The 27,095-nt window shown below is 36.5% G+C and overlaps 3 protein-coding genes across 29 annotated transcripts in view; 1 reads left to right on the forward strand and 2 right to left on the reverse strand.

Moving 5' to 3' along the window:
- LOC127951178 (muscleblind-like protein 1) overlaps nucleotides 1–17,115 on the forward strand; it is a 49,294-nt gene extending 32,179 nt beyond the window's left edge. For 7 of the 27 annotated variants that reach the window (XM_052548910.1, XM_052548906.1, XM_052548905.1 and 4 more), the window contains 10 exons: nucleotides 4,918–5,088; nucleotides 5,444–5,686; nucleotides 6,089–6,328; nucleotides 7,684–7,737; nucleotides 8,564–8,720; nucleotides 10,050–10,085; nucleotides 11,915–12,006; nucleotides 12,518–12,562; nucleotides 13,130–13,201; nucleotides 14,326–17,115. In XM_052548910.1, the coding sequence (XP_052404870.1) occupies nucleotides 4,918–5,088; nucleotides 5,444–5,686; nucleotides 6,089–6,328; nucleotides 7,684–7,737; nucleotides 8,564–8,720; nucleotides 10,050–10,085; nucleotides 11,915–12,006; nucleotides 12,518–12,562; nucleotides 13,130–13,186 (1,095 nt within the window). In that variant the 3' untranslated portion in view covers nucleotides 13,187–13,201; nucleotides 14,326–17,115. The remainder of the gene's footprint in view (nucleotides 1–4,917; nucleotides 5,089–5,443; nucleotides 5,687–6,088; nucleotides 6,329–7,683; nucleotides 7,738–8,563; nucleotides 8,721–10,049; nucleotides 10,086–11,914; nucleotides 12,007–12,517; nucleotides 12,563–13,129; nucleotides 13,202–14,325) is intronic. The other 20 variants (XM_052548926.1, XM_052548925.1, XM_052548913.1 and 17 more) reach the window with 19 other exon arrangements.
- Nucleotides 17,116–17,887: 772 nt separating this feature from the next.
- On the reverse strand, nucleotides 17,888–19,949 carry LOC127951182 (delta-like protein C). Its single transcript, XM_052548934.1, has 5 exons — nucleotides 19,726–19,949; nucleotides 19,382–19,621; nucleotides 18,914–18,974; nucleotides 18,491–18,730; nucleotides 17,888–18,281 (listed from the first exon to the last, which is right to left on the reverse strand). The coding sequence occupies exons 1-5, from the start codon at nucleotides 19,774–19,776 to the stop codon at nucleotides 18,076–18,078; spliced, it is 798 nt and encodes a 265-aa protein (XP_052404894.1). The 5' UTR covers nucleotides 19,777–19,949; the 3' UTR covers nucleotides 17,888–18,075.
- Nucleotides 19,950–24,368: 4,419 nt separating this feature from the next.
- Nucleotides 24,369–26,553, reverse strand: fzd8b (frizzled class receptor 8b). The gene has a single exon (XM_052549743.1). It carries the CDS (start codon nucleotides 26,395–26,397, stop codon nucleotides 24,670–24,672), a length of 1,728 nt encoding a protein of 575 aa, XP_052405703.1. The 5' UTR covers nucleotides 26,398–26,553; the 3' UTR covers nucleotides 24,369–24,669.
- Between the last annotated feature and the right edge of the window lie 542 nt (nucleotides 26,554–27,095).

Genomic DNA, 27,095 nt, shown 5'->3' on the forward strand with positions numbered 1-27,095 from the left:
ATAATTCACAACATTTTGATAAGAAGTACCTGTGAAATATCTAAAAATAACAAACATTTGTCTGACAGTTGATTGATATGCACTGACTGTACTTCTATATTTGTGCTAATGACTTTCTTTTTCACTATATGTGCATTAATGGTGTGTCTGTAGATGCCTGCATATGCATAGAAACCACACCTGAGGTGACTGGACCATACTCTCTGTTTTTTGGCTCAGTGCTTACATGTTGCCATATGCAAGCAGTGACCTAAACAACCTGCTGGAAAGACTGCATCCCCTCTCTCTCTCTCTCTCTCTCTCTCTCTCTCCATCAGCTGTCAGTTGGCCGAGTGACGATCACGAATGACTTTCTCTCCAGCCTCTCTGATTTCCCTGACAGGGCTGTCTGTAGTGCACTGACTGAGGATCATGTTTCAAATGTGTTTCCTGCCATGCGCATCAGGAGGTTTTTTTACCTCAGTGATAAAAAAATAAGAACAGCGAATGCAAAAAACATGAAAAGTAAAATTAGCACTTATGATAGGTGCTTCATGAAGTTGCCAGACAGAGCTATTAGAGTATATGATTTTGCATATTACTTGATTCTTTAAAAATGCATTTGCATTATGCAACAAAAGAATGCATTATTCATATTAATATTAAAAGTATCCAAAATACTTAATAAAGTGAAGTGACATTCAGCCAAGTATGGTGACCCATACTCAGAATTTGTACTCTGCATTTAACCCATCCGAAATGCACACACACAGAGCAGTGAACACACACACACACACACTGTGAGCAGTGGGCAGCCATTTATGCTGTGGCGCCCGGGGAGCAGTTGGGGGTGCGATGCCTTGCTCAAGGGCACCTAAGTCGTGGTATTGAAGGTGGAGAGAGAGCTGTTCATGCACTCCCCCCACCCACAATTCCGTCCGGCCCGAGACTAGAACTCACAACCCTTCGATTGGGAGTCCAACCCTCTAATCATTAGGCCACGACTTCCCCTTTCGGGGTACAATGGGTTATATCATTGTTTTACATTTTCTATTGCTTCAGTGTTTGCAACTATATAAGGAAGATTCAATTTGGTGAAAATCTGTCATTTGGGGTTAAATGAAAAAAATAAATCAGAATTCAAGATTTTTATTTTTGTGACATACACAGTTATATACAAAATACAACTTGAAGTGAAATGTTAACGTATTCAGCTACTCTTAAGCACAGGGAAGTACAAAATGACAGATAAAACGATAATGTTTGGATAAGTACTCCATTGCTCCAGATCTCACTCTAGATCAAACATTTTCTCACACTGAATGGCTCTTTAGTTAAACGAATCATGTCCTTACATGTGTGTGTCATGTGACCTGAGCCCCTGTGCTGCTGTACTACAGGAGGTTACGGACGGAGTGAGTGGGGTTAGATGGGGTGAATGTAACTCAACTCCGTTAGCCCTGACACGCACGGCTCGCCCCATATCACACACCTCCCATAAGCACGTCTTTCTATTATCCTTCAACTTGATTCTCTTCTCTTTCTTTCCCCTCCTGCCTCCTCTTCTGCTCTTCCTCTCCGCAGGTCAGTGAGCGTTCAGTGCTAATATCTCTGGCACACACTCAGTAGAGTGTTACACCTTTCACAGAACGCTCTCACCCACACACCCTTCAACAAGCACAGACCCGCATAAAACACACACACAGATCCTTTAAACATTTTCACTGCACAGAGACACATTTGTATCTGACTGTGCTGACAAATACTAAGTGCCAGCAACTTCATATGTGAGATATATATATATATATATATATATATATATATATATATATATATATGTGTGTGTGTGTGTGTGTGTGTGTGTGTGTGTGTGAGAGAGAGAGAGAGAGATTTGTATTACACTTTAAAAATATTATTAAATTAGTTAGAATAAAAGAAAAAAGAAAAAAAAAAAAAATATATATATATATATATATATATATATATATATATATATATATATATATATATATATATATATATATATATATATGATATTATTAATAATAATAAAATAAAGCTTTTCATAACATTTTAACAAGCTGGTAAAGTTAATTAGTGGATCAGTATCTAAACATGTGGGAAATAAATTGTAATAATTAAAACATTATTAAATAATTTATTAAATAAAATAATAATGCATTTTTATATATCATTGGTTGTTCATTGTCTAAATGTGTGAAAAACTAATTGTATTAAATAAAACCATTATATTTATTAAATAAAATCATATGATAGTATGCATAATTATTATAATGAATTATTAAATTAAAATGAAATATATTGTGTATTTTTTATATTAAATACTGCACAGCATTTTAATTTGATGTTTTAGATTTAAAACAAGTTGAATGCCATAATTGTAATCAAAACGTCATTGTTTACCATATTTTTGGCTCGTCTGTAAAATGAGAATTATATATTTGAAAAATAAAATAATAACAGCAACAGTTGCTAAGGTTGTAAAATGTGAAGATTTGAATTGGAAAACTATATTTTGAATTTGAGACACTTGCATGAATCATGTTTGCAGAAATGCAGAAGGAACTAAAGCCGGAGTTTCGAGAGAGTCTTCATCTTCTCACAGCCCAGCTTCACTAATGTCTTAAACAGATGGTAGAAACTTCAGCTCACAGAATACCAGCCAGACACTCTTTGATTGGCCGGCTCACAGCCGAGTATGTGTGTGTTTTATTTCTTTTCTACATGCTGCATAGATAGGAGCGCAAACTTGCGTCACACTTCCAGAAGGTTCTGCTATCTGCTTTAGCCTCTGTCTCTGTGATCCATCACTGACCAGTTATACAAAGTGTTCATATTAGACTACAAATAATAATCTTAATGCTCTAGCATCTTATTTTGGAGTGCATATGTAACCAAACTGCTAATGTGTTGTGTAAATGTGATTGTTGGGCAGGTGTTTAGTCAAATCAAGACTTGTAATAAATAAGAAGAAGACAAACCCAGAGAGGGCTTCACATTTAGGGACATCTGACTCCCTGCTATTTTCCCCTCGAATTGACTGACCTGAGCTCTCGCACACAACAGGTCCCACACTTATTATGGACTCGGTCTAGCTGAAATTAGTGTAAAAGTGCATGAACGTGGAAGTGTGTGTGGTTTTGTGTGTGTGTGTGTGTGTGTGTGTTTCTAAGAAAGCAGGCTATTATGTTTATTTTGTTGATTAAAAGTGACAAGACATTTATAATGTTACAAATAAATGCTGTTCTTTTGAACTTTTTATTAATCAAAGAATCAAGAATCAGGATTTCTACATGATATTAAGCAGCACAAAGAAATCAGTCTATTAGAATGATTTCTGAAGGATTGTGTGTCATAAAGACTGAAGTAATGGCTGATGAAAATTCATCTTTGCATGCCAGGAATAAATTACATTAAAAAAAAATATCAAAATCAAAAATATTAATAGCCATATTAAATTGTAAAATAATGTCACAATATTATTGTCTTTCTCTATCAAATAAAGGCAGCCTTGGTGAGCAAAGATACTTTCAAAAACATGATAAAATCTTACTGACCTCAAACTTTTGAAAGGCACTTTATCATTTTTGGTTTATGGTCTAACTATTATACTGTGCATCTACTTCTGCTGTTATAACTGAAAAGTATTGTTTTTTGTTTTTTTTTAATTGATTAAAATTTTTTTTTACAAGAATTGATAAAACATTCTGTATTCAGAACTTGTAATTATTATTAAAATTATTATTATATAATTAAAATTAAAACCTTTTTACCTGCTGTAAATAAAACAGTAGGTTAATGACCGGCCGGTGTTCTGACATACTCACCTACGCAGTCCAGATAAAGACACTCATCATGCGAGTGCATGTGGGGTCACACGGGTTACTGTAGATCCATAAACTCGTCAGATGAATTTCTCTCGTACTGATGTGACTCGTTAATCGATACTCAGCTAATCGATTGAGTGACAGCCTGTCAGGGCCGATTCCACGTGGGCTTAAAGATGCATTAGAGCAGAAGGCTTTCCCGTGCACTCAGTACTGTCAGCTGGATATCTGCTGTTAAACAGAGAGAATGAACCAGAACTGGAGATGCCAGTTGCATGCCATTTATTATTCAGTTTATTTTCAAAAGCAAACATTGTATGATTGGTGTACACCCATATTAGGTGTAAATGTCGATCTGTGTTACTATACTTTTCTACAGTGGTTTTTTTTTTTTCAAATTTGTGAAAATTTGTCTACTTTGCTTTAAAACAGTGATACAACTTCAATATTATTATTACCATAATTTACATATCATTCTAGTAGTATATTTTGTGTTTGTTTTGAACTTTAGTTAATTAGTTAATTTAAGTTTTAGTTTTCTTTTTTTGTTTTTCTTAGTATGTATTTTGTTTTTTCTTAATATGTCTATGTAGTTTTTTAGTGCACCAAGTTAAACTTAAATATAATGAAATTATATAAACACATTTGAGAAAATTAGGTTTATTACAAGAGGTTAAATGGTTTGATCATTTACTCACTCTCATGTTGTTCAGCCTGAAACAACTCGTTCTGCCTAAAAATTCCTATATATATATATATATATATATATATATATATATAAATTCCTATATATATATATATATATATATATATATATATATATATATATATATATATATATATATATATATATAATTAACAAATTTAGAAAAACACAAGGGGTGATGATATGATGACAGTTTTTTTTTTTTTATGTTTTCTGGTAATTTTGTGTTTTAGTAAATCACAAATGATTAATTTACTTGAATTCAAATACTGTTATTTTTTACATGTATGAATCTAACATAAAAGTCATGTTTAAATCACAATAAAACACGAGGTTTAATATGTATATTTCCTCCCTCTCTCTCTCTCTCTCTGTTATTCTCAGGGTCGTTGTTCCAGAGAGAACTGCAAGTACCTGCACCCTCCTCCTCACCTGAAGACACAGCTGGAGATTAATGGGCGTAACAATCTGATCCAGCAGAAGAACATGGCAATGCTCGCCCAGCAGATGCAGCTAGCCAATGCCATCATGCCAGGAAGTCAGCTTCAGCCAATGGTTAGGCTCCATTCTAATGACCCCAAAAGAGATACAGAAGCATTTTTTTATAAATGTTAGTCTAATAATTTGTTCAGGTTTATTTATGCTTTGTCACTTTTATTATTTTTATTATTATTTTATTATTATATATATATCACAAAAAAAATGCAATATATATAATGCCTCAAATTATTAATAACAATAAATGATGTACTCCCAAGGTACTTTTTGTAAGTCTGGATAATAGTCAAATAACAGTGCTTATTTTTTGACCCTTGACTATATCATTTGCATGAGCCACAGAAACAGAGAGTCAGTTTATAGCAGTGTCTCTATATCAGTTTCATTTATTGTTACTTTCGGTCTGTTTCAGCCTATGTTTTCGGTCACGCCAAGCCTTGCAACCAACGCCAGTGCAGCTGCTGCAGCGGCCGCCGCGGCTGCGTTTAATCCGTACCTGGGCCCAGTGTCTCCTGGGCTGATGCCTGCAGAGATCCTGCCCAGCGCACCTGTGCTGATGGCGGGCAGCCCTGCTATGCCGTCTGCTGCCAACGCCGCAGCTGCTGCTGCTTCAGCAGCGGCCGCCCAGAAACTCCTCCGAACCGACCGACTGGAGGTATGAGGTCACCAGAGAGCCATGACATCATCACACACTGCCAATATCAATATCTCTTTCTTTCACACATATACACATTTAAATCTTAATATTTGTGTGCATGCAAGTAAGTTACAACTATGCATGCTAGTAACTAAGAAATAAAGGGGCTGCTGCCCTCTGCTGACCACTGAATGGAAAAACATGCATACACAGAGTTCACAATACTGCATACAGCATAACTTTGTTTCAGTAGTAGCATGCCATTCTAAACATAATTGAATTAAAGATTACAGAGTCTCTTTATTTATGAAACCTTGGCTAATTAATCCACAATTCTGTAAAATGTTGATTTTATACAAACACAGATTTTTTAGTCTCTCAGTATGCCAAGCAATGCATTACAGCTGTGTGTGTTTTCAGGTGTGTCGTGAATACCAGCGTGGCAACTGCTCTCGTGGAGAGACGGATTGCAGGTTTGCTCACCCTGCTGACAGCACAATGATCGACCCCGGTGATAACACAGTGACGGTGTGTATGGATTACATAAAGGGCCGCTGCTCCAGAGACAAGTGCAAATACTTCCACCCTCCTGCTCACCTGCAGGCCAAGATCAAAGCGGCCCAGCACCAGGTCAATCAGGCCACGGCCGCCGCTGCCATGGTGAGCACATCCTCTACATCATCACACACACATATTCATGTAATACTGTTCTCATGCATCATACTGTTTGTAGAATTAACACTTTCTTAGATGGTTTGTATTTGACCTTGGGTTAACATTGACATTTCTATGCCATTTAAAGGAATTTTTTTCTTCATCAAAACAATTTTGGAGAAAGCATAGCACTACATCCCTTGCTCTGCAGTGAATGGGTGCCGTCAGAATGAGAGTCCAAACAGCTGATGAAAACATTACAATAACTTATCATGTAACTTCAAATTGAGCTTTTTCTACTGAAAATGTCATCTTGGCTGATTTAGGAGAGAAGTATGCACAGATCAAGCACAGTTTACTATCATAAAGGGCTGTTTTGATGTGAGAGGGCAATAGGTGATGGACTTTTTCCCTTAAGGAAGCATTATTATGATTTATAGACTGGTATTTTGGTTTAGGATAAAACATCCTTAATAATGGTTTTGTATCTTACAAAGACACATCTTTTAGTTCTTAAGACAATAATTGATTGACTGGAGTGGTGTGGATTATTGTGATGTTTTTATCAGCTGTTTGGACTCTCTTTCTGACGGCACCCATTCACTCCAGAGGATCCATTGGTGAGCAAGTGATCTGCAATCTGTTCTGATGAAGAAACAAACTCATCTTCATCTTGGATAGCATTTAGATTAGTACATTTTAAGCAAACTTTTTTGTTTGAAATATTCCTTAAAAAAAAAAACTTGTTAATTAAAAAAAGAAAAAAAGGACTCTTTAAATAAGGAATTCTAAATAATTTTGGCGTACACGTTCTTGGTATATATTTGATCTCAGGTTTCTAAAAAAAAAGTTTCAGTAGTTTTTAACAATAAATAATAATTTTTCTTATGGATTATATTTTTGATAGAGTTCTGTATAAGATATAATATTCCTACAACAAGTCATTGCCATTCCCTTTTAAACTGCATGAGTATGTAATTTCATCATCCTGTCGAGCAGAGGGCACCGTCCTAGTAATTTAAATGTATGTTTGCAATCCAGCTCAATGTTTATCCACTGTTGATGTATTACAAGTATGTTTACTGTCAATGAAACCCTGTAAATGTTACCATAATTGATGTACTTGTTAATTGAATCTCAGTACAGAGTTTTCTAAAACAGAATGGACTGTATTTCTGCATGCCTTAGTCCTGATATCCCCCTGTATACTGCATTCCAATGATTTGTTTTTATTTGTTTTTTTTCTCACCTACCCAAAATGCACTGCTGCCCCCATGATGCACCTCTGCTTGCTGTTTATGTTAATGCGCTTGAACCCCATTGGCCCATTGCCATCATGTGCTCGCTGCCTGCTAATTAAGACTCAGTCGGCTGTCAAATCACTGAAGCGACCCCTCGAAGCCACCTTTGACCTGGTACTATGACCTTTCACCTTTTTGCTTGGCATGTTGCTTTATTGTAGTGCATTAACAAAAGAAGAAAGATAATTTGCAAGCATAGTCCTTTTGTTTTCTGTTTATTTAGTGCCTCTGTTGTGTTCTGTGTTACCATGTCGTGTGATCAACTGACTGCGGCAAGCATATTGAGCAGATGTGTAACGAGAAACCAGACATGCTCGCCTGCCGCAATCAGATCATCACACGAGTGTTATTCCAGGGCGTGAGGACAGGGCCAGATGTTCTAAACTCTAGTGACATGGCTTCTATATGTTTATGTTCAGTATGCATGTTTAGGATGCATGAGTCTATGGGAGGGGTAGCAGCAGAAGAATACTAAAGCTCAACCATTAAAGCAACAGAAAAGATCTAGTCTCTTTCTCACACTTATCATGGAGTGAGCAGTGCAGTTTAATTTCCTTTTTTTCTTTTCCTTTTTAGTTATTTTCGTCACCTTTGTCTGCAATACATTTGAGTAGTGCTACGCTTGCTTCATTTGCATTGAGTTAGCAGTATGGATGTTGTAATGTTAATGAATTAAAACTCTCCTAATGTTAAACTAATAATGTAAATCACAGATGCTCAGTTTTATAGCGAGAGAAACTGGCTCTTTGGCTTTGGCTTGTGCCGTAGACATGTATTAGCTGCCGCTTGCTTGCTTGTTTGTCAGAATCGAGCCCTGTGATGTTTTGCCCTCTGATGATAATTCTGTCTTTTTCTTGTTCCTTTCCTGTCTTTACTCTCTTCTACACATCCGACCCATTCCCCATTTCCTCCACCCCCCTTCCCTGTGGTCTTATCGAAGCAGGGAATTCCTCACAGTGTCATGCCACCTTTACCAAAGCGACCTGCGCTTGAGAAAGCCAACGGTGCCACGAGCATGTTCAGTCACGGCATGCTCCAGTACCAGCAGGCTTTGGCCAACATGCAGTTTCAGCAGCAAGCTGCCTTTATTCCGTCAGGTAGGGCTTCCCGTCAACCCTGACCACTTCTTGATCTCACCTTTCACCTTTCTAAACTATAAGGGATGCACAAAGACATGGGATAACCTTTTTTTTTTTTAAGAGACAGGGTTCCCACAGCCACGCAAAAAAAATAGTAACATAGTAGGTTTCTTTATGTTTAGTAATATACAATAGTAAAATATAATATGTATATAAATATGTAGTGTATATATAATTGTAGTATATATAATAAAACACACACCCACACACACACACACACACACACACACACACACATATATATATATAATAGTATGTAGTATGTAGTAATACTCACCCCTAACTAATCATTTTATTATAATATCAATATTTCTAATTTACAATCCAACAAATTATTTATATTGTAAGATATAATTTGCAGTAATAATGTAATAATACTCAACCCTAGTTTTATAAATATAGCATAACACATCATAATAAAAATACATAAAATAAACACAATTGTATATAATATTTATTTGAATAGTATACATGTTCTACTACTTTACAATTACTTTATACACACACATTTTTATATAGTATACACTTTATGTATGTATATAATACAATAATTATATTATAATATAATATTATGCCAATGATTGCCATTATAATACTATAAATGCTGTTAATACAGTATATATCATATAAATATTTAGTATTGTATAATGTACTATACCATACTATACATACTGTTATACCATTACTATAGACAGACAGACAGATCTTTTCATTAATAATTAATTTTTTTATTTTTTGGTTCCATCAGACTGCTGGGATGGAGTGTTGTTTATACCTGGTGTAGGTAGTTACTAAATTAAAAAGAATTCTAAAAATTTAAATTCAGTTGAAATGTCATAGAAAACCATTTGGTCAAAAGTTGTGGGAACCTTGCAATTTATGCACAGTAAACTGAGCAATAAGAAAAGGGGCTGGCTGTCAATTTCTCTATATCACTTCATCATTGTATCCCATTTCTACTCTGGAACACACCTGTAGTTGAGCTCATGGCTTTCACCGTGAAATACAGTTGCCAATAACCCTAGGATGCCCCTCAGTCATACTAACATCTGCTGTGGTGATGGTCACACATACACAAGGTTCTGTGAGCTAGCAAATACATGTGCTCCCTTTCTGAGTTCACGGTTTTATCAACTAATCGGTCTCTTATGGACATCATGCTGTATCACTCTAATGATTGTTGTCTTCCTTTAATTTTGATTTCTTCACTCTAACCAACCTTGTGATGGGCTGTTGTGATTCTTCTCCCTTTCCAATCCACTTCCTGTTGCAATGCATGATGGGCAGGCTCAATATTGTGCATGACCCCTGCAGCGAGTGTGGGTAGGTTTCTAGACTTCCTCTTCTTAGTTGTTCTCACGCCCTCAAAATAGCCTACAAACAGGCATTGATAAGTGGGCATCTCTTTGAGCGCTTCACTTATGAACATCTGCGATTTAAAGTCAACATGAAACTGCATCTGCAATGCAGTTTACTTCAGTAATATGATATACTTCCAAATGAAACAGAATATTCAAGAAGATATGTAGAGGAAGAACTTGATTTGATTGATCAGCTAAAAAATTTAGGCGATTAAGTCGGCTAAAAAATTATCTTTGCATAAGCATACACCAATACATTATGCAAAATTACATTTTGACTTCATGTTGACTTTAAATACAAACAAATATGGTTTCTTTCACTGTGAGTTGTGATTATAGCATTCTGTGTATTGTTTTGTGAGTTTTTAGTGGCTTTTTAAAGAGATATTTCACCTAAAAATAAAAAAACATACGTTTAATATAACATTTAATTCTATAATTTACTCACATTTATGAAAAACAAAAGGAGGAATTTTGAGTACAGTATGGTATAATTTATCATAATAATATAAATATTATAGTATAACAATTGCTGTACAATTTATATATGTATGCTCTTTGTTTGGTAATGTACTTTTGTTAAATATAATTAATATTTGATCATTATCATTATAAAAGTATCTTAATTGTTTTTTTTTTACGTGTTTTAGTGTGACAATGTTTTAATATAATATAAAATGTATCATAGGAATTATAGTGTGCACATACACACACGCACACACACACATATATAGAGAGAGATAGAGAGAGAGAGAGATTGAAACTTTGCACATAGTATAATATTATAATATGTAATACAGTATTTAATTTTGTATTTCTGGAATAACCTAAAGGTGAATAATAATAATTGCAAAATTTCCATTTTGAGGTGAACTATCCCTTTAACTCCTCGCAATGAATTGAACTTTGTAGTTTATACTGTTTTTCACTGCAGTTGTTTGTGGCTCAGATAATCAGTGTTGAGCATGATGTTCAAGTAACAGAAAATGCGAGAAGGATTAAAGCTGCAGTAGGTAACTTTTGTAAAAATGTATTTTTTACATATTTGTTAAACCTGTCATTATGTCCTGACAGTAGAATATGAGACAGATAATCTGTGAAAAAATCAAGCTCCTCTGGCTCCTCCCAGTGGTCCTATTGCCATTTACAGAAAGTCATCCGCTCCCGGTAAAAAACAACCAATCAGAGCTGCGGTCCGTAACTTTGTTTGTGTTCAAAATGTAGAAAAATTTATATTAATAAATATAATAAGCGAGTACACCATGAATCCATTTTACAAACCGTGTTTTTAGCTTGTCCTGAATCACTAGGGTGTACCTATAATAAGTGTTTATATTCAGACTATTTTAGATTGCTTCGAGGGTACCGCGGCGGAGTAACCCAGTACCTTTGTGATTCTTCATAGACATAAACAGAGAGAAGTAGTTCCGGCTACGATGTTCTTCCACAAGACTCAAGCAGTTCTGTTAATTAACCGCTAGAGCGTCAAAATTTACCTACCGCAGCTTTAAATGTTAAAGTAGTACATGGAAGCTGAAACCTAAATGCAAAGTTTATGAGATGCCATGCCTTTGTTTCCTTCTCCTTGTAGCTCATATGAGACTTTACCCGTCCTTATGTCTTCTGTAGAACAGTCTCTCTTGCCACCACTTTTGGTTTGCTGTTTGCAGATATCACCTCCAATGCTCACTTTTCTTCCCATACCCCTCTGTGTCCCCCCACTCATTTTGTTTGTGCACCTGTTGGCCACACTCCCTGTATGTGTGCTTATACCATTTTCCCTCTGAAAAGTTCCCATGATGCACGGCGCTTCCCCGGCCGCTGTGTCCGCAGCAACCACATCTGCCACAAGTATTCCCTTCGCATCTGCATCAGCCAATCAGGTTTGCTCTTTTATAGCCTTTTCTCTCTCTTTCTATTTCTCTCACTCTCACATACACACTCTCTCTCTACCTTTCTCTTTCTGTCTGATGGATGTTTCTGAGTGCTGGGGGCCGTTTATAGTGAACTCTCCCCCTTGTTGGCCTACACAGGTTTTTAATAAGTCGTACACTTTTTGTGGTACTTCAAACAACAGATTCACAGTGAAAAAGTTTATTTGACCTGTAATTTTCTCACTGCATATATTAGCTACATACTCTGGCTGCACTATAAAGACTATGCATGTGTAAACTGAGTTGTTTGAAGTATCTTCTGTACAGACTTTGTGCACAAAATGCACTAAAAACTAGTCTGAAATTACCTCAGTGCTGTAAAAATGGTGTAAAAATAAAATTGAAGCCCAAGAAAAAAATATGAATTTCTATTAAAGCAACGTTACAGTAGCATTTCTTGTTATAGTTGATGGTTATAGATAGCATTTTAATTTGTTTTTTTGTCCTTTTTTATTTTGAGGACTCTTCTCTATCAAAGCTGACTACCAACGAATACATGCAATTGGTATGTATGAGGTAGTTTTTCTTAGGCTTTTGCTTCAGGTACATATTTGCCGGCTGTGAAGAAAAAATGTTTTTTTTGTTGTTTTTTTCTATTTCACTTTGTTGTTTTGTTGATCAAGGAACAAATAGAATATCAGTCAGCTTAAATACTTCTCATATGAATACTATCACATGTCTAAACGATACAGTTATAAAAAAAAAAAAAGGTTGAGGTTTTCCATGGTTTGAAACATTAGATGTTTGTAGAATTTATAAAGCAACTTTTTGAATACCTTCAGTTACTGAAATAAAAAGTGAAGGTCAACAAGTTGGAAAACTGGAATGTGCATGAGAATTCACTGTCTTCTCTCTGTCTCACTTGAGAAAGATTTATACTAATAAGCTACGGTTCATCGTTCTCTTGAATGGCATTTCTGAATTTGTGTTGTGTTTGACTCATTCTCTTCTTGACTGTCATGGGGAGGGAGTGAGGGTGAGGGAGAATATATTAGAATCTGAAAGGATTTTTGCAAAAATAAAGGTAATAATGGATCTGGTTTCATTCATTTTTCTCTCCGTTCATCATCAGATTCCAATAATATCTGCAGAGCATCTGACTAGTCACAAGTACTTGACACAGATGTAGTTCCAGTCCACAACAGTAAGTGATTTTTATTGAAATTCATCACAAAAACTATTATATGGCTTCAGAGCACTTTTTGCATATTTACACAGCTTAGTTAAAGGTGCACTAAGCGATTTTTGCCAAATGATGTTGATATTTGAAAGCACCAAAACAAACACGCCCATAACTCAACAGGACCACGCCCTTATTTTGAAATTTCCATCCCACTTGTACGTACACCACCATGGCAACAAGTGAAGCATATTCAAACAAAAGCCAACACGGATAAGTTAGTCACGTTACTCATCTATCAAGAAGAAACAATGCAACATCTGTGTCCGATTCGAGCCCTTCTTGCTCCTTGAGTTTTTCTCCAGTTGTTGAAAGCTGCTGCAGTATTTACTCAGGTCCTACCTCTTGCCTGATTGTAGTTTTTTTTTTTATATATATATATATATATATATATATGTTTTGCTCCTCTGATATTTTCATTTTTTATCTGCCATCTCTCTCTATTTATAGACGATCTGCTAATATCCATCCTGTTATCTCAAATTGAGCGCTCTCTTCTCTCTATCATTACAAGATACGCCCCCTCCTGCTGATTGGCTACAACTGGGTTTTAGGAATTGGCCCGATGCTTTGAAGTGTTTTTCAAAAAACCTTTGAAGGGATTGTACACCTAAAATTATCATTCTTCCATCATTTACTCACCTTCAAGTTGTTCCAAACCTGTACGAATTTCTTTCTTCTGTTGAACACAAAAGAAGATATTTTGTAGAATGTTGTTAATCAGACAACTGATGGTAGCAATTGACTTCCATAATATAGACAAGAAAACTATGTAAATCAGTGGCTACCATCAGCTGTTTGGTTACCAGCATTCTCCAAATGATCTTTTATTCTTGCTTTGACACACCTCAGGCCATAACAGCATGCAATTAAACATGTAAATGCATTCATGCCATCTCTGGGCAGCATTCAGCTGTGTAAATTTGGCAGTAGAATACAATGATTAAGCCACTTTTTACACTTGTCATTGTATGGAAAATATTCTTCAACATTCGAAATTATTTAATTAATGACTGAATTGTCAAATTTTGACTTTAATAATTATTCTCAAGTGTTCTAAATATGCATTTTTTTCCGCTTTTCCACAGATCAAAGGAATGCGCTGTTGCCCCGGACAAAAGGCAAACAAACAAAATATTTTTTTTTTACGTCAAGATCACCACCGGATAGAATATAAAATGAGGATAAGAATTTGGTCATATTTCATAGTAGGGTTTTACCGGGGTGAAACTGAATGTCCTTCCACATGATGTATAGAATTTGAGTGAACTACATCATTATGTCCCAAAGGATGGCATTTTTACTCTCAAGTCGGATTAGTAGAAAAAGTTATTTTCATGTCTGACTCAACACCGTTTTGGCATGTTAGTAGACCAAGAGATATTTTTTGTGATACACACCTTGATTTTCTTGATTTGTCTGAAGGTTTACAAAGTTACAAAAGGTGCACCTTAAATCGAAAAGCTAATCAAACGTCAAAATGGCACAAAACATCCTGCAAAATAATTAATCGTATGTAGTTTTCTCTATCTTTAGTTCTGGCTTCTACAACTAGATTGTAAGCGCAGAGTCGAGATTGACAGATGAATGTTTTGGGTAGAAACTGATCACCTGAGACTTTTCAGAAGCACATTCTTGCAAGCTTTATGTACCATAACCACCGGCTGAATACCAGACACGGATCGAGAGTGTTATATCAACAGTGTTATTATGTTTACCAGAGATTCATGTTTTTACAGCGCTTGTTTTTATACATAATTGTTTGGGTTTTTTATGAAACGTGCCATTTTTATTTGTTGATCATTCTTCATTAGGCCTTGTAGAACTATGAAGCCTTTTTGACTCCTATGAGAACAGGGTTGCCTTGTTCCTAATGCCCTGTTTCTTTATATTGCCTTGATCGAGAGAATGAGAGTCACGTTAGAAAACGTCAAGGTAGCGTAGATTCGGCAGTCGCATGTGGAAACAGAGCGAGTGCGTTCCAGTCTTTACCGTAACGGTGTGAGGACTTTAAAATTCATGCTTGAGTGTTTAGTTACAGATAGTGAGTTTGAGACTAGGTACACGGAAAGATGAGATTAGTGTTGGGTCAGGGTTTGTCTTCAGTTCTCATCTGTGTTGATTTTGAGTTGTTTTTGAATAGTACATGACCGCTGGATGACGTAAAAGAGTAACGAAGAATATAATGAGATGTTTTTAACATTAAGTTGTGCCAAAGTCTTTGTTCCTCTTTTGATTTTTTTATTTAAATATGTTTTGACTGGTTATATTGATCACGGAAGTTGTGTAGCTTCGTTTTACAAACAAGGCTGCTTGTAAACCAGGAAATAGATGATCATTCAAGGTACCCAAGTTACTGGCGAGGGTTTTAGCGACACAACTAAACTCGAGATGAAAAGAATCTGGATTTCAGCTTGGTTTAGGTGCACAGACTTGAAAGGATGCACACCATTGCCGTTTCCTCACTTAACGCCTTATATTTCAGTGTTTGAACCCACACAAACATTCTCTCAATCACAAATGGGAAATTACAGCGGATTCGATTTTATTCTTCACATTTATTTTACATGTATATTAATCATTTTACACTTAACGTTCACTCTTTCAAAGCCTTTGTTAGAAATATATTGTGTTGTTTGCATATAAAGATTTTTTTTTAGAACTGTTTTAGAATGTAGGAAATTAATTATTGTTTATCACTTTATTTTACATCATGTTAAATTCATAATGTTTAGCTAGTAGTGTTGTATTCTTTATTCTTTATGTTAGCTTTCATTGTAGAATGTTTGAAATTTCAAGGAATTTGGTTTTGAATTTATTGAACAAAATGTTTTATCTTGTCTTAAAAAGAAAGAGTAAAGTGACAGAAAGAGATATTATTTGTAACTACGGTAAGGTTGATATTTTAACCCTTTATTTTGTGTCGAATTAAGACCACATCTACACTTAGCTGGTTAAAGTATCAATTGTATATGCTCGAGTAAAAGAAGTTATTTTCTACTGTATGCATTTCAGAATAAAAAAAAAATCGTCTTGTAATATTTAAAAAAAAAAAAAAAAAAAAAAACAGATCCCTCAATGTCAGGCCATAATTTGCAGCAACTTTGCTCCAGATATTTCTGAATATTTAAAAATGTAAAACAAAGGAGGGAGGTCACAGGGTCGGGCCTCGAGCTGCAAACGAGAGAGAGAGCCATAACTTAAGGGACGAAGGTTGACTTTTTGCACTTCTGTACATAGTCAATATAAAGAAAAGAAAAGGAACATGTATAATATTGAGATCTTATTTTGAATAATAAAAGATTCTATAACTATGAGAAATTTTCTTAGGATAATTTAAGAATCAGAGTAATATTCCAGCTAACAAATGATGCTTGCAGAAATATGGCACAGCTCTTATATTATCATTTCCGGCCATCACGTTCATAAAAAAATAAAATAAAAATAAACCTCTGCGTTGCCTGCATACAGTACTATACCGACACGACCGAGAGTCAAAAATTGGCAGTACATAACAAAAAGATACTACACCTTCAAAAACACAGTATTTGTCGTATGATGGACATAAATAACTGCATGAAGAAGAAAAATTTACAGAGTAAAAAATTCTCATAATAGATAAGTACGTAGATAAGTTACCATAACTATCATTGCCACAGCATTGTGTAAATCAAGTACCTCGATCGATATCTGAGCCTGAATTGAGGCACGTTCACTGATAATCCATTCGAGTATAACCGTAAGAACAGTACAATTATTAAAAAGGCCTTCAAACCGACTCTAGATGCTAGCAAAAGACGTCCACTTAACACAACAACAGTTGCTTTGTTACTTGTTAACGTGCCTTCAGCAGGGAAAGGACACCAACCACACACAAACACACACACAAAAAACACAAACAACATGAATGTAACCGTCAAATCCTCCACTGAGGTCAGCGTTTTACTCATTTGAGGTTGCTGCACAAGAGCTATTAAACCAAAGCATCACTTTCCTTCACTAAAACCAATGCCTAAAAGCGGTCGGCCATTGCAGACGACAAACCACAGGTGGTCCTGCCTGCTGAAAGCACTTGCTCCATCGAATCCTACACCTGCCCTTTGCTTATAGTTGCTGTATGATATTGTGCTGCATTCTAAAAGACTTGTTTTATGCACATTTATTATTGTTAGAATTGACTCTTACTGTTATGAGTAAAAAAAAATCAATAAAACAAAATGGATTTGCTCAAAAGGTGTCTGTGGTGTTTCACTTTCTCTTCTTCCTAAATGCAAGGAGGGAAAACTGTTCTAAAGGGAGATCATATTTAATGTATAATGTGGTTTGCTTAATTGATTTCTAGTCACAAAATGTTGTAGAGGGCGCTGTATATTGAATTCCACATGCCTTTTAGTTGCTTAGAATCACATTTATCATTTTGAAGTTCTGTTTCTTTGTTTTAGTCCTCATATTTGTGAATGACTCAATGGAGAAAGGTGCTTTTTGCTGTCAGATGATGTAGTTCTGACATCTACGAGCAAAGTGTCATGATAATATCATATGTTTTGGCTGTGACAGGTGTGATGGTTATTCTGTTTTATGGCACATTTGCTTTTGAAATGTATGGCCTAAATGTCATACTAGCCCTTATGAGAGAAAAGAAGGTGCACCCAATTTTCAGTCGTGTTTATTTAATAAGTTTTAAATGTCATAAACACTGTTGCTAACATGGCAACCTAATCCAAAGAAATAGGACATTATTATTTAGTTTAGTTTATTTCAATTGGTTTCTCAACCATAACAGCCCATTATAGCCTAAACGAAACACACCTAACAAGGATAACACTGAATATATAAATTCAAACATTAAGATCCTTGTCGCACAGCAGGCCACCCCATCCCTTCTCACACATGCACTGCCAGGGATGTTTGCAGGTGCCATGCTGGCACCCTGGGAAAGGTAAGCACTCCTCACAGAGGGGGCCCTGCCATCCATACTGGCATTTGCACTCACCAGGGACACCACAGGAACCATGTTCCTCACTACATCCAGATAAGCAGATAGCTGTTAAAAACATAGAATAAATGTGCATTATTTTCAAAAATACAATAAAAACAAATGTATAATGTACTAGGCTACTATTATTGCTTTTTACATAGGCTAATTAGATTTTCTAAAAGGAAATAACGTGTATAAATAAATATATGGAGCTTTTATAGCATATCAACATTAACAATAAATAAATAATAATACAAATTGAAAAAATCACTTACGCTCTGTGCAATATTCTCCTTGCCATCCAGGCAAACAATTTCTGTTGCCAGCATCGTCACAGGTAAAGTGACCGAAATAGTCATCCCGTGAACGGCAGAAAACAGAGCAGTCATCGCCATAGTAGAATTCATAGCATACCACACGATAGAAAAATCGTAGCTCACTTTGCTCTCCCACGGACCATTTCTGACTAGTAGTAAGATCTATTTTGGTGGCGAAGTGGCCAATCTCTAGATTCTCTGAAAATAAATCATGATGTATAATTATTATTATTATATATATATATATATATATATATACATATATATATATATATATATATATATATATATATATATATATATATATATATATATATATATATACATTTTTTTTTTTTTTTTTTTTGGTATTTAAATAAAACACAAAATCAGAAGATATACCTGTTGGCTGATTATAGGAAGACTCTACATTCCATGCTTTAATTATCACTGTGGCTGTTCCCTGTAATGACAGAAATTGTTCTTGAACAACCATTATCCAATAACAAATTAGCAGAGGACACTGTTGTCAATTGTCCAAGGCTTTATTACTGTAAACTATTTAGATGTTGGTTGCCAAAAGCAGCATTTTTTAACATTACATTCGCACATGACAATCTGACTCTTCCTGCTTCCCTTATATGGGCTGCCTTAAAACCAGCAGAACACAGATCAAAGTCTCCTGACTGGATAAACAAAAATGTCACATTAGGCATAAATGTGAAAGATGTGATTATTTCAGAATCTATTTGAGTTATTTCTGTTACTTAATGATATTTGTTGTGTTCCATATCATATTTTTTTTTATATTACCCTTAAAGCCTAACATGCAGGGCTCTAATCTTTAATGTTCACTCTTGAGCTACTTACCAGCCGTTTTAAGTTAAAGGGCAAATGTATTTGTGCAGTAGTGATGGAGCTCGGGTCTGAGCTGAATGGTCCTGTCAGTCCAGTGTCACTTGAACATGCCTGTCTATATGATGTGACGTCCTGCGTGTAGTTCAGACAAACATTGAAAAAAACCTGACAGTCTTTGGACTGTTCACACACACTGCTGCTGGTATTTGTGAAAGAGTTCACTTTTAACTCCAACACAGCAAAGGGTTTGACCTATAAAAAATGTATAAGATTGTATATCAGCACTGCTCATACATGCAAGCATTTATATTTAAGAAAGCGATTACATTCAAATAATCATGACATCACATACTCACCAGCTGCACTGATATCAAAACTAAGAAGCATGTTGAAAGAAGCTGAGCCATTTCTAATCTTATTGTCTGCTGTTGATTGAAAGCAGTCTCTGACAATATTCGAATATGAAACTAAATGGAAATTAAAATGTAAACTGGGTTAAATGTCTCAATATTGGCTGAACTGAGAAAGTAAAGATGCACACATTTCTAGCTCCAGAATGTAGAGTGCTTGTTTAAATAGGGATCTCAGAGTGGGAGTAGTGTGCTATCTGCGAAGGTCTGGGAACACTAATCAATCATTAATGCATCAATAATATTTTTTTAGCAAACTCTCCACATGAAAATTTTGGTTCTGATGTAGTTGATGAATGGGGTGGGGATTTTTTTTTTTTTATTACGTTTTTCAAATATAGGCTATTTGTGCTAACCCAGGACAACTGCTATATTGCTAGGACAGTTCAAATAAATACTGTTCAAAATGGAAATTTACATTTTTCAGATTAAGGTTTTTTTTTTTTTTAAGTTGAATCATGCTGAATTAATTTAATTTAATGAAGAAAAAAAACTAAACAATGGATAGTCACATATATGTATATTTTACACTACTCTAACTATATCCCAGGCAGTGTTGGGAAGAAGTTACTTTTAAAATTCATTATAATATTGTGTTACTCCCTAAAAAGGCAACGAATTATGTAACTTAGTTACTTTTTATGGAAAATAATGTTATGTTACTTTTGCATAACTAAATGTGAGCAAGGTTTGATTGTTTTTAATATAAGTTCTATTTATAGCAAATGTAAAAGACTTTTCAGACCAAAAAGTGAAATTAATAAACATCAGGCTGAATGAAAAGTAAATTCACGTCTGTCCAGTAGAACACAAGAGAAGAAGGTTTTCACTCTTCAGCAATAAAAATAAATAAATAAATAAATAAAGCTCTAAAGTCATTTCTGCTTGTGAGTATATGGTTGAAATGGATCAGCAAATGTCACCAGCAAAGACACTGGTTAATAAAATGGGATTAGATATGTTTGTGTTATTTAATATATTTAATTATTGCATGTTTGCGTCTTATTCTGAGTTTGCATTTCAGTTTTAATTAATTTTTTATGAAAAATAAATCTTTTTTTTTTTTTTTTTTTTTGTGAGTGGGATGAATTAATGGACATTCACATTTAATCTAGAACTATCATGTTCACACAACGCCTTTCGATTTCTCCCAAGATGAGGACAAGAGACTTGGCAGTCAATAAAAGGGAAAACACTGTTTTGAAAAAATAACTCAGATATTTTATTGTAAATTAAAAAGTAAAGCATTACTGTACTAGTTAACTGAAAAAAGTAATCTGATTACGTAACTCACGTTACCTCCAACACTGATCCCAGGATAGAGCGGTTGAGTGAATGTGGTCTGGACTCTGTGGATGACGGTCATTGTGTCAGAGATGCTGTAGAAGGACAGAATTCCGTCACTGTGATCTATGTACTGTGTGTTTGACTGTGTGTCATTTTGCATTTTTATGTAGACTAAGTCATTTAACATTGAATATCATAGGTAACTTGACTTTGCCTTCAGCCTTTTGCAACATTTCTTTCAAGACAAAACATCCTCCAAATGGAGCCTAAAGTAACAATTGTAATTTGGGCATGAGACCATTGTAGGACTACCAGTTGCACTGAGACATTCCAAATAATGTCAGACATAGGCTACTGTATAGTAATTGTTAACAAAAAGCATAGATTTTGGGTGATCTCAGCATGTAGAGAGGGGAAGAACAGGGAAGAGAGAGTGAAGGGAAAGAAATGCAGATGAGATAATACTGAGGTGTGATCTTCTCAGTGTGATTGCATCTAGGAAGAGGATGCTAATTTTGCAACAATGCATTCAAATGTTAATTCCCAGAAAAGTCCATTGTTTTCAGTCCAGACAGCTTGGCACAATAGTCCAGAAACCTACAGGCTATTAATAGAGAAAGGAGAGTATGGTAGGAATGTGTGTATTTGATTCCAAATGTAGAAAACAATACAATAAATGGAGACAGAGCGCATGTTGGCCACGTCCACACCGGGGGGAGGACAATTAAATGCTCTCCATTGATTTTTTTATTACAGGAAGCTGCCTCTTTGTCATTTCTGACTTATAACAAAAATAAAGCAATGCCTAAAAGCTGCTATGTAACAAGGTGTACAGTAAACAAAAGAAAAAACCCAGAACTACGTTCTCTCCCCTCCACCCAAAAAAAAAAAAAAAAAAAAGACAAATAAGACAAATAGTTGTAGATGTCAGGGTATTTCACGTAGGACAGTTTATTTGGATCATTTCTCAAACAAAAGGAAGGACAGGAAAAGGAGCACTGACATAGACCAATGAAATTAAGTTTCTTAATATATATCTTCTTTATGGAAGCTGTTTCCGCCACTGAATAGCCTAAAAATAATAATAATAATAAAAAAGGTTATATGGCTTTATAACTTGCAATTGCACGTTTATATCAAACAATTCTGAGGAAAAAAAGTCAGAATTGCGAGATATAAACTCTAAATTATGAGGGGGGGGGGAATCTGTGAGTTAATATCTAGTATTTGTGAGTATATTCATCAGAATTGCGAGTTTATATCTCACAATTATGACTTTTTAACTCGCAATTTTGAGATGAAGAAAACATAGTTTTATGAGTTTGTATAACGGAATTATGAGGGGAAAAAAGTCAGAATTGTTATATAAAAAAGTCGCAATTGCCATTTAAATTTTTTTTTATACGTAATGACGTACATCCGAGTTCATGGGTGATGGAGGAAAGTCAAAAAGAGACAAAAGGAGTGATATTTTGGCGGAAATGATTTTAAGTCAGAATAGTTTTATTACTGCAGTACCGTTATCAATAACGCCCCATTGGATGTTTCCTGCAGTTTTCATAGATTTCAATTTGCTGGAGTTAATGAAAGAATCTGAAAACATTGTAGCTTTTGTTGAAGATAGACTACAAAATGTATACCAAGCATTTGCTCCAGTATATACTGATGGATCTAAAGAAAGGTTGAAAGGTTATACGCTGGTACACACTCACACACTCCAATACAGTAGGTGGCGATAATGCACCTAACTTTGGTGCTACCCACCATAAAACCGAGGAAGAAGAAGATATTTTGACGCGGAATGCAGCGCTGGTAAACTTTACTCTTGCGTCTGATAATTATTTTGTGTTGCTCTGCACGTCATCATAACATTTCGCGAGCACTGCAGTCACGCTGTCTGTTTTTGTTTCCTAACCGCGCTGGCTGCATATGCTCAGGTAGGCTAGTGATTTTGTCAGCCCGTCTGCAAACAAATTCGTATAAACATTAATTTACTGGGTTGATCGATAAAGCGCGTTGAGGCATTAACAAATGCCTTCATGCTGTTAAATGCATGCACCACTCTCTAGAACACATAACCAGAAAGTTAGCTGCTGTTCCACGTGGCTCTGTTTTTGTGTACAAGCGGTGGAATGGCAGAAGTCATTGTTTCATTGGGCGAGGATCAGTTCAGGTGTTCAGTCTGTCTGGATCTACTGAAGGATCCGGTGACCATCCCCTGTGGACACAGCTACTGCATGAAGTGCATCACAGAATGCTGGAATCAGGATGATCAGAACAGAGTTTACAGCTGCCCTCAGTGCAGACACACATTCACTACAAGACCTGCTTTAAACATAAATGTGATTCTGGCTGAAATGGTGGAGAAACTGAAGACAACAAAGGTCCAAACAGCTTTTCCTACTTCCAGTCAAGCTGGAGATGTGGACTGTGACATCTGCACAGGGAGAAAATACAAAGCCGTCAGGTCCTGTCTGACATTCACTCAACCGCTCTATCCAGGGTTTAGGATATATTTGGGATCAACAGTGAAACTGTCATCTCCATAGATTTAATGAATAATTGTGCATTTTACAAGTTTAAACATCATGTGGGATGTTTGGTCTGGTCCGATACTCGCTTAACCTGTTTAACAAAGGTTGTAATGGTCTGGGTGTTTGTCCCTTTAAGACTCTTATTCGGGGTTTCCTCTTCCCCTGCACTCATGTGTATTTGCTGGGGAAAACAGATTGTAGCCTGTTTTCGTTTTGTTGCACCTTCCTTTAACATTAATGTATAGGCTGATGGTGACCTGCATTATGTGTTTCTTTCTTCCATAACGCATAATAGGTCATAAGGTGATGGCAGTTATATTTGTAATGCAAGATGTAAACACTTGTATCGTTTTAATGGAGATAAAAAAGATTGTTTTTTTTTTTTTTACATAATTACATAATTTTACAATTATTGTGCCATATCAACTCTGTATTATATTTCAAACCTGCCTCTGTGCATAATGATTTTAGGATTAGGCTATATTTTTTATTAAAACTAAATTTTCCACTTATAATCCAACAGACAAATTATATCACAAACTTTGCATGTTGTATTGAAGCACCTTTAATTCTCCATCTTACAAGTGTGATTATTTTTTTAGTTAATGTTTGATTTGTATATAGGCCCCATACCTGTACTGAGAAATATGAATCATTTTAATCTCTTTTTGAGCAAGGCCAAATATTGTCCTTCTAGCTGCAATCGACAGACATTCATGCACTTTCACACAGGTATGAATGTTTGAGAGCAATAGAGCTTAAATAAACATTAATAAACGTTATATCTCACATAGTGTTTTATTGTCAAAATAGTTTTCCGTCAGAGTAAATGATAAATACACACAATCTTGTATACATTTTAAACATTCTATGTCGTTGTTTTAACAATAACATTTTAAATATAAATACATAAGAAAATATAAAAACCCGTATGGCACTTTAAGGCACATTCATATTCTCATACACAGGCATGAGCTATGATTCACCAAATACTGGTAAAAGGCATCTTTCATTTCAGGAAAGCAGCAGTTGATCCGTTTGCAAAGTCTTTTATGAAGTTCCGCTTTTATCACACTCGGGACAGTGGCATTTGTTTTGGAGCGCACAAAACCCAACTTGCTGTACCGGACCTCCACGTCAGTCTCGTGCTTGCGTCACTGTACACCGAACCGCTCGTGCCTTTACTGCCCCAGGTGCAGCAGCGGCGCGTGCAAAAGGCTCGCCACGAGTCCAAAGTTTTACCGGACCACGTCCACGCACCCGACGTGATCCCCACCGAAAGGCACATGAAATACTTGAGCATGAACACGGCGTAATCCGGTTTCTGAGCTTTTTTATCCGACGGGCAGTTACACGCATGCGCGATTTCCCACGCTTCGCGATTGTGCTGTTCGTAAACGTAACAAGCCACAATCACCATTGCAACGAACGTATGCAGGACCGTAAATACCCCGATCCGAATCATCAACCTCTCGAGTTTGTCCGTTTTCGTTCCTCCTTGTTTAATAACGCTCCGTATCCGAAACAAAGACACGAAGCCCGCGAATAAAAATACTGTTCCGATAAAAAGATAAATCACCAGTGGCGCGACCACAAATCCCCGCAGGTTTTCCAAGTTTTGGTTGCCTACGTAGCAGATTCCCGCAACCGAGTCCCCGTCCACCGAGCTCAGCGCGAGCGCGGTGATAGATTTGACGCTCGGGATGAGCCACGCGGCCAGGTGAAAATACTGCGAGTATCGTGCGATCGCTTCATTTCCCCACTTCATCCCTGCCGCGAGGAACCACGTAAACGTCAGGATCACCCACCAGATAGCGCTCGCCATCCCGAAAAAATAGATGAGAACAAATACAAGCGTGCAAAGCGCGGGACCCGTGGTTTCATAATGGATATAGTCCATCTCGTTATCCCGATTGCACGCGACTCTTTCGTGGCCCGCGATGAGTCTGATTATGTACCCCACGGACACGAACATATAGCAGGCGGACAGGAAAATGATCGGACGCTCGGGGTATTTAAACCTCTCGATGTCAATTAGGAAAGTGGCAACTGTGAAGAAGGTGGACAAGAAACACAAAACCGACCAAACTCCGATCCAGAATGTGGCAAATGTCCTTTCCTCCGGAGAAAGATACGGGTTGTGGCATGGCATTGCGCAATTGGGGATCTGCCCTGTCTTTACCCGGTTATACAACGGATGACGGTCACTGCTCACGGTCACCAAAGGCGCACGACAGTGACACTCCGGTTCACATGAAGTAGATCCAAGACTGCTTTTATTTTTCCGGTTGTATGGTTTCCCCGGTCGGCTGGTTGGTTTTGGAGCTGCTGGTGAGGCTGTAGCATCAGTCCTGTTGTAGTCCATACACAGAGTGCTTGGATCTCCCTGCACAGGGAGAAGATCGCATCTCATTCGGTCCGGCCACGGGAAACCGTATTGCCTCATCAGAGGCGCGCATCCCGCTTTTGCCCGTTCGCACACGCTCCTGCACGGCGGCAAAGGCTTCTTATAGTCCTCGAGGCATATGGGCGTGTAGAGACTGCAAAGAAAGAAGCGCAGGTCCGGGGAACACTGGATCTCCACGAGGGGCCAGAACTGGTGCACCTCGAGCCCAGCTTCATCCTGGGTGTCGTGGTTGAATTGGTTGGGCATATAGGTGTAGTTGTAACCGATCCCTCTACACAATGGCACAGAGATCTCCTGACAGACCGGCTCACGAGCGCACACGGAGCTCCACAATAGCAGGAAACAGAGCGCGAGTGGAGGCCAGTGGGACCCCTGCGTAGGCGAGTCCATCCTCGGTCAGTTGCACGCACCCGCTCCCGGTCTTCTAAACAAAGGATGCGCTTGCATGTGAGCAATGTTGTCTGGTTACTTAATTATAACACTTAATTAAACTGATCAAATGTATTCAAATTTGCAGTAGAATAATCTGAATGCATGTGTAATTCACTATAGCGTCTAGTTTGTTTTTGTTGTCTAATATTGGAGCGTGTGTCCATATATAAAGGATAGCCGTGACACGCCTCCTTCTCTCAGCGCCCAATCATAGAACTCCAGAGGCGGGACCTCTCGATAATTTAATCAAGCATCCCCGGAGAGTTTTGAGTAAATGTTTGAACTACTAACGGTTTGTATGTCTTATATTATTTCACCTCTGTTTACATCCCACCCTATGTCCAAACACTGAATTTGTGGCTGTAAACAAGTCTCATGGCATGTTTGGGTTGTTCCTAATATATCCCCCGCAAAATGTAATTATTGCATAGTTGAACTCGCATTTAGTCTACATCATTAGATTAAGAAGTAGACTAAAAGGCAAGAGCTGTACCAAAGAGACAAAACTGGCATACTAAAACGATAAAATGCACTTTTCGTGCCAGTACAATAATGCCCAAATTCCTGCAAGGTTTTACTTGACATTTATAGAGTGCCCTCAAAATCTGTTTGGATACCAACCCCACACTTTAAAATATTTTAGAAACGTTTAATTG

This window comes from Carassius gibelio, chromosome B2 (assembly GCF_023724105.1).
Source record: "Carassius gibelio isolate Cgi1373 ecotype wild population from Czech Republic chromosome B2, carGib1.2-hapl.c, whole genome shotgun sequence".
Taxonomy (NCBI): domain Eukaryota; kingdom Metazoa; phylum Chordata; class Actinopteri; order Cypriniformes; family Cyprinidae; genus Carassius; species Carassius gibelio.

Coding starts and splice junctions, on each gene's coding strand:
- fzd8b (XM_052549743.1), bottom strand. CDS start 26,397: ATGGACTCGCCTACGCAGGGGTCCCACTGGCCTCCACTCGCGCTCTGT.
- LOC127951182 (XM_052548934.1), bottom strand. CDS start 19,776: ATGGCTCAGCTTCTTTCAACATGCTTCTTAGTTTTGATATCAGTGCAG. Junction 18,975..19,381: donor CCTTTAACTTAAAACGGCTG/GTAAGTAGCTCA, acceptor CTGTCATTACAG/GGAACAGCCACAGTGATAAT. Junction 18,731..18,913: donor TTCCTATAATCAGCCAACAG/GTATATCTTCTG, acceptor ATTTATTTTCAG/AGAATCTAGAGATTGGCCAC.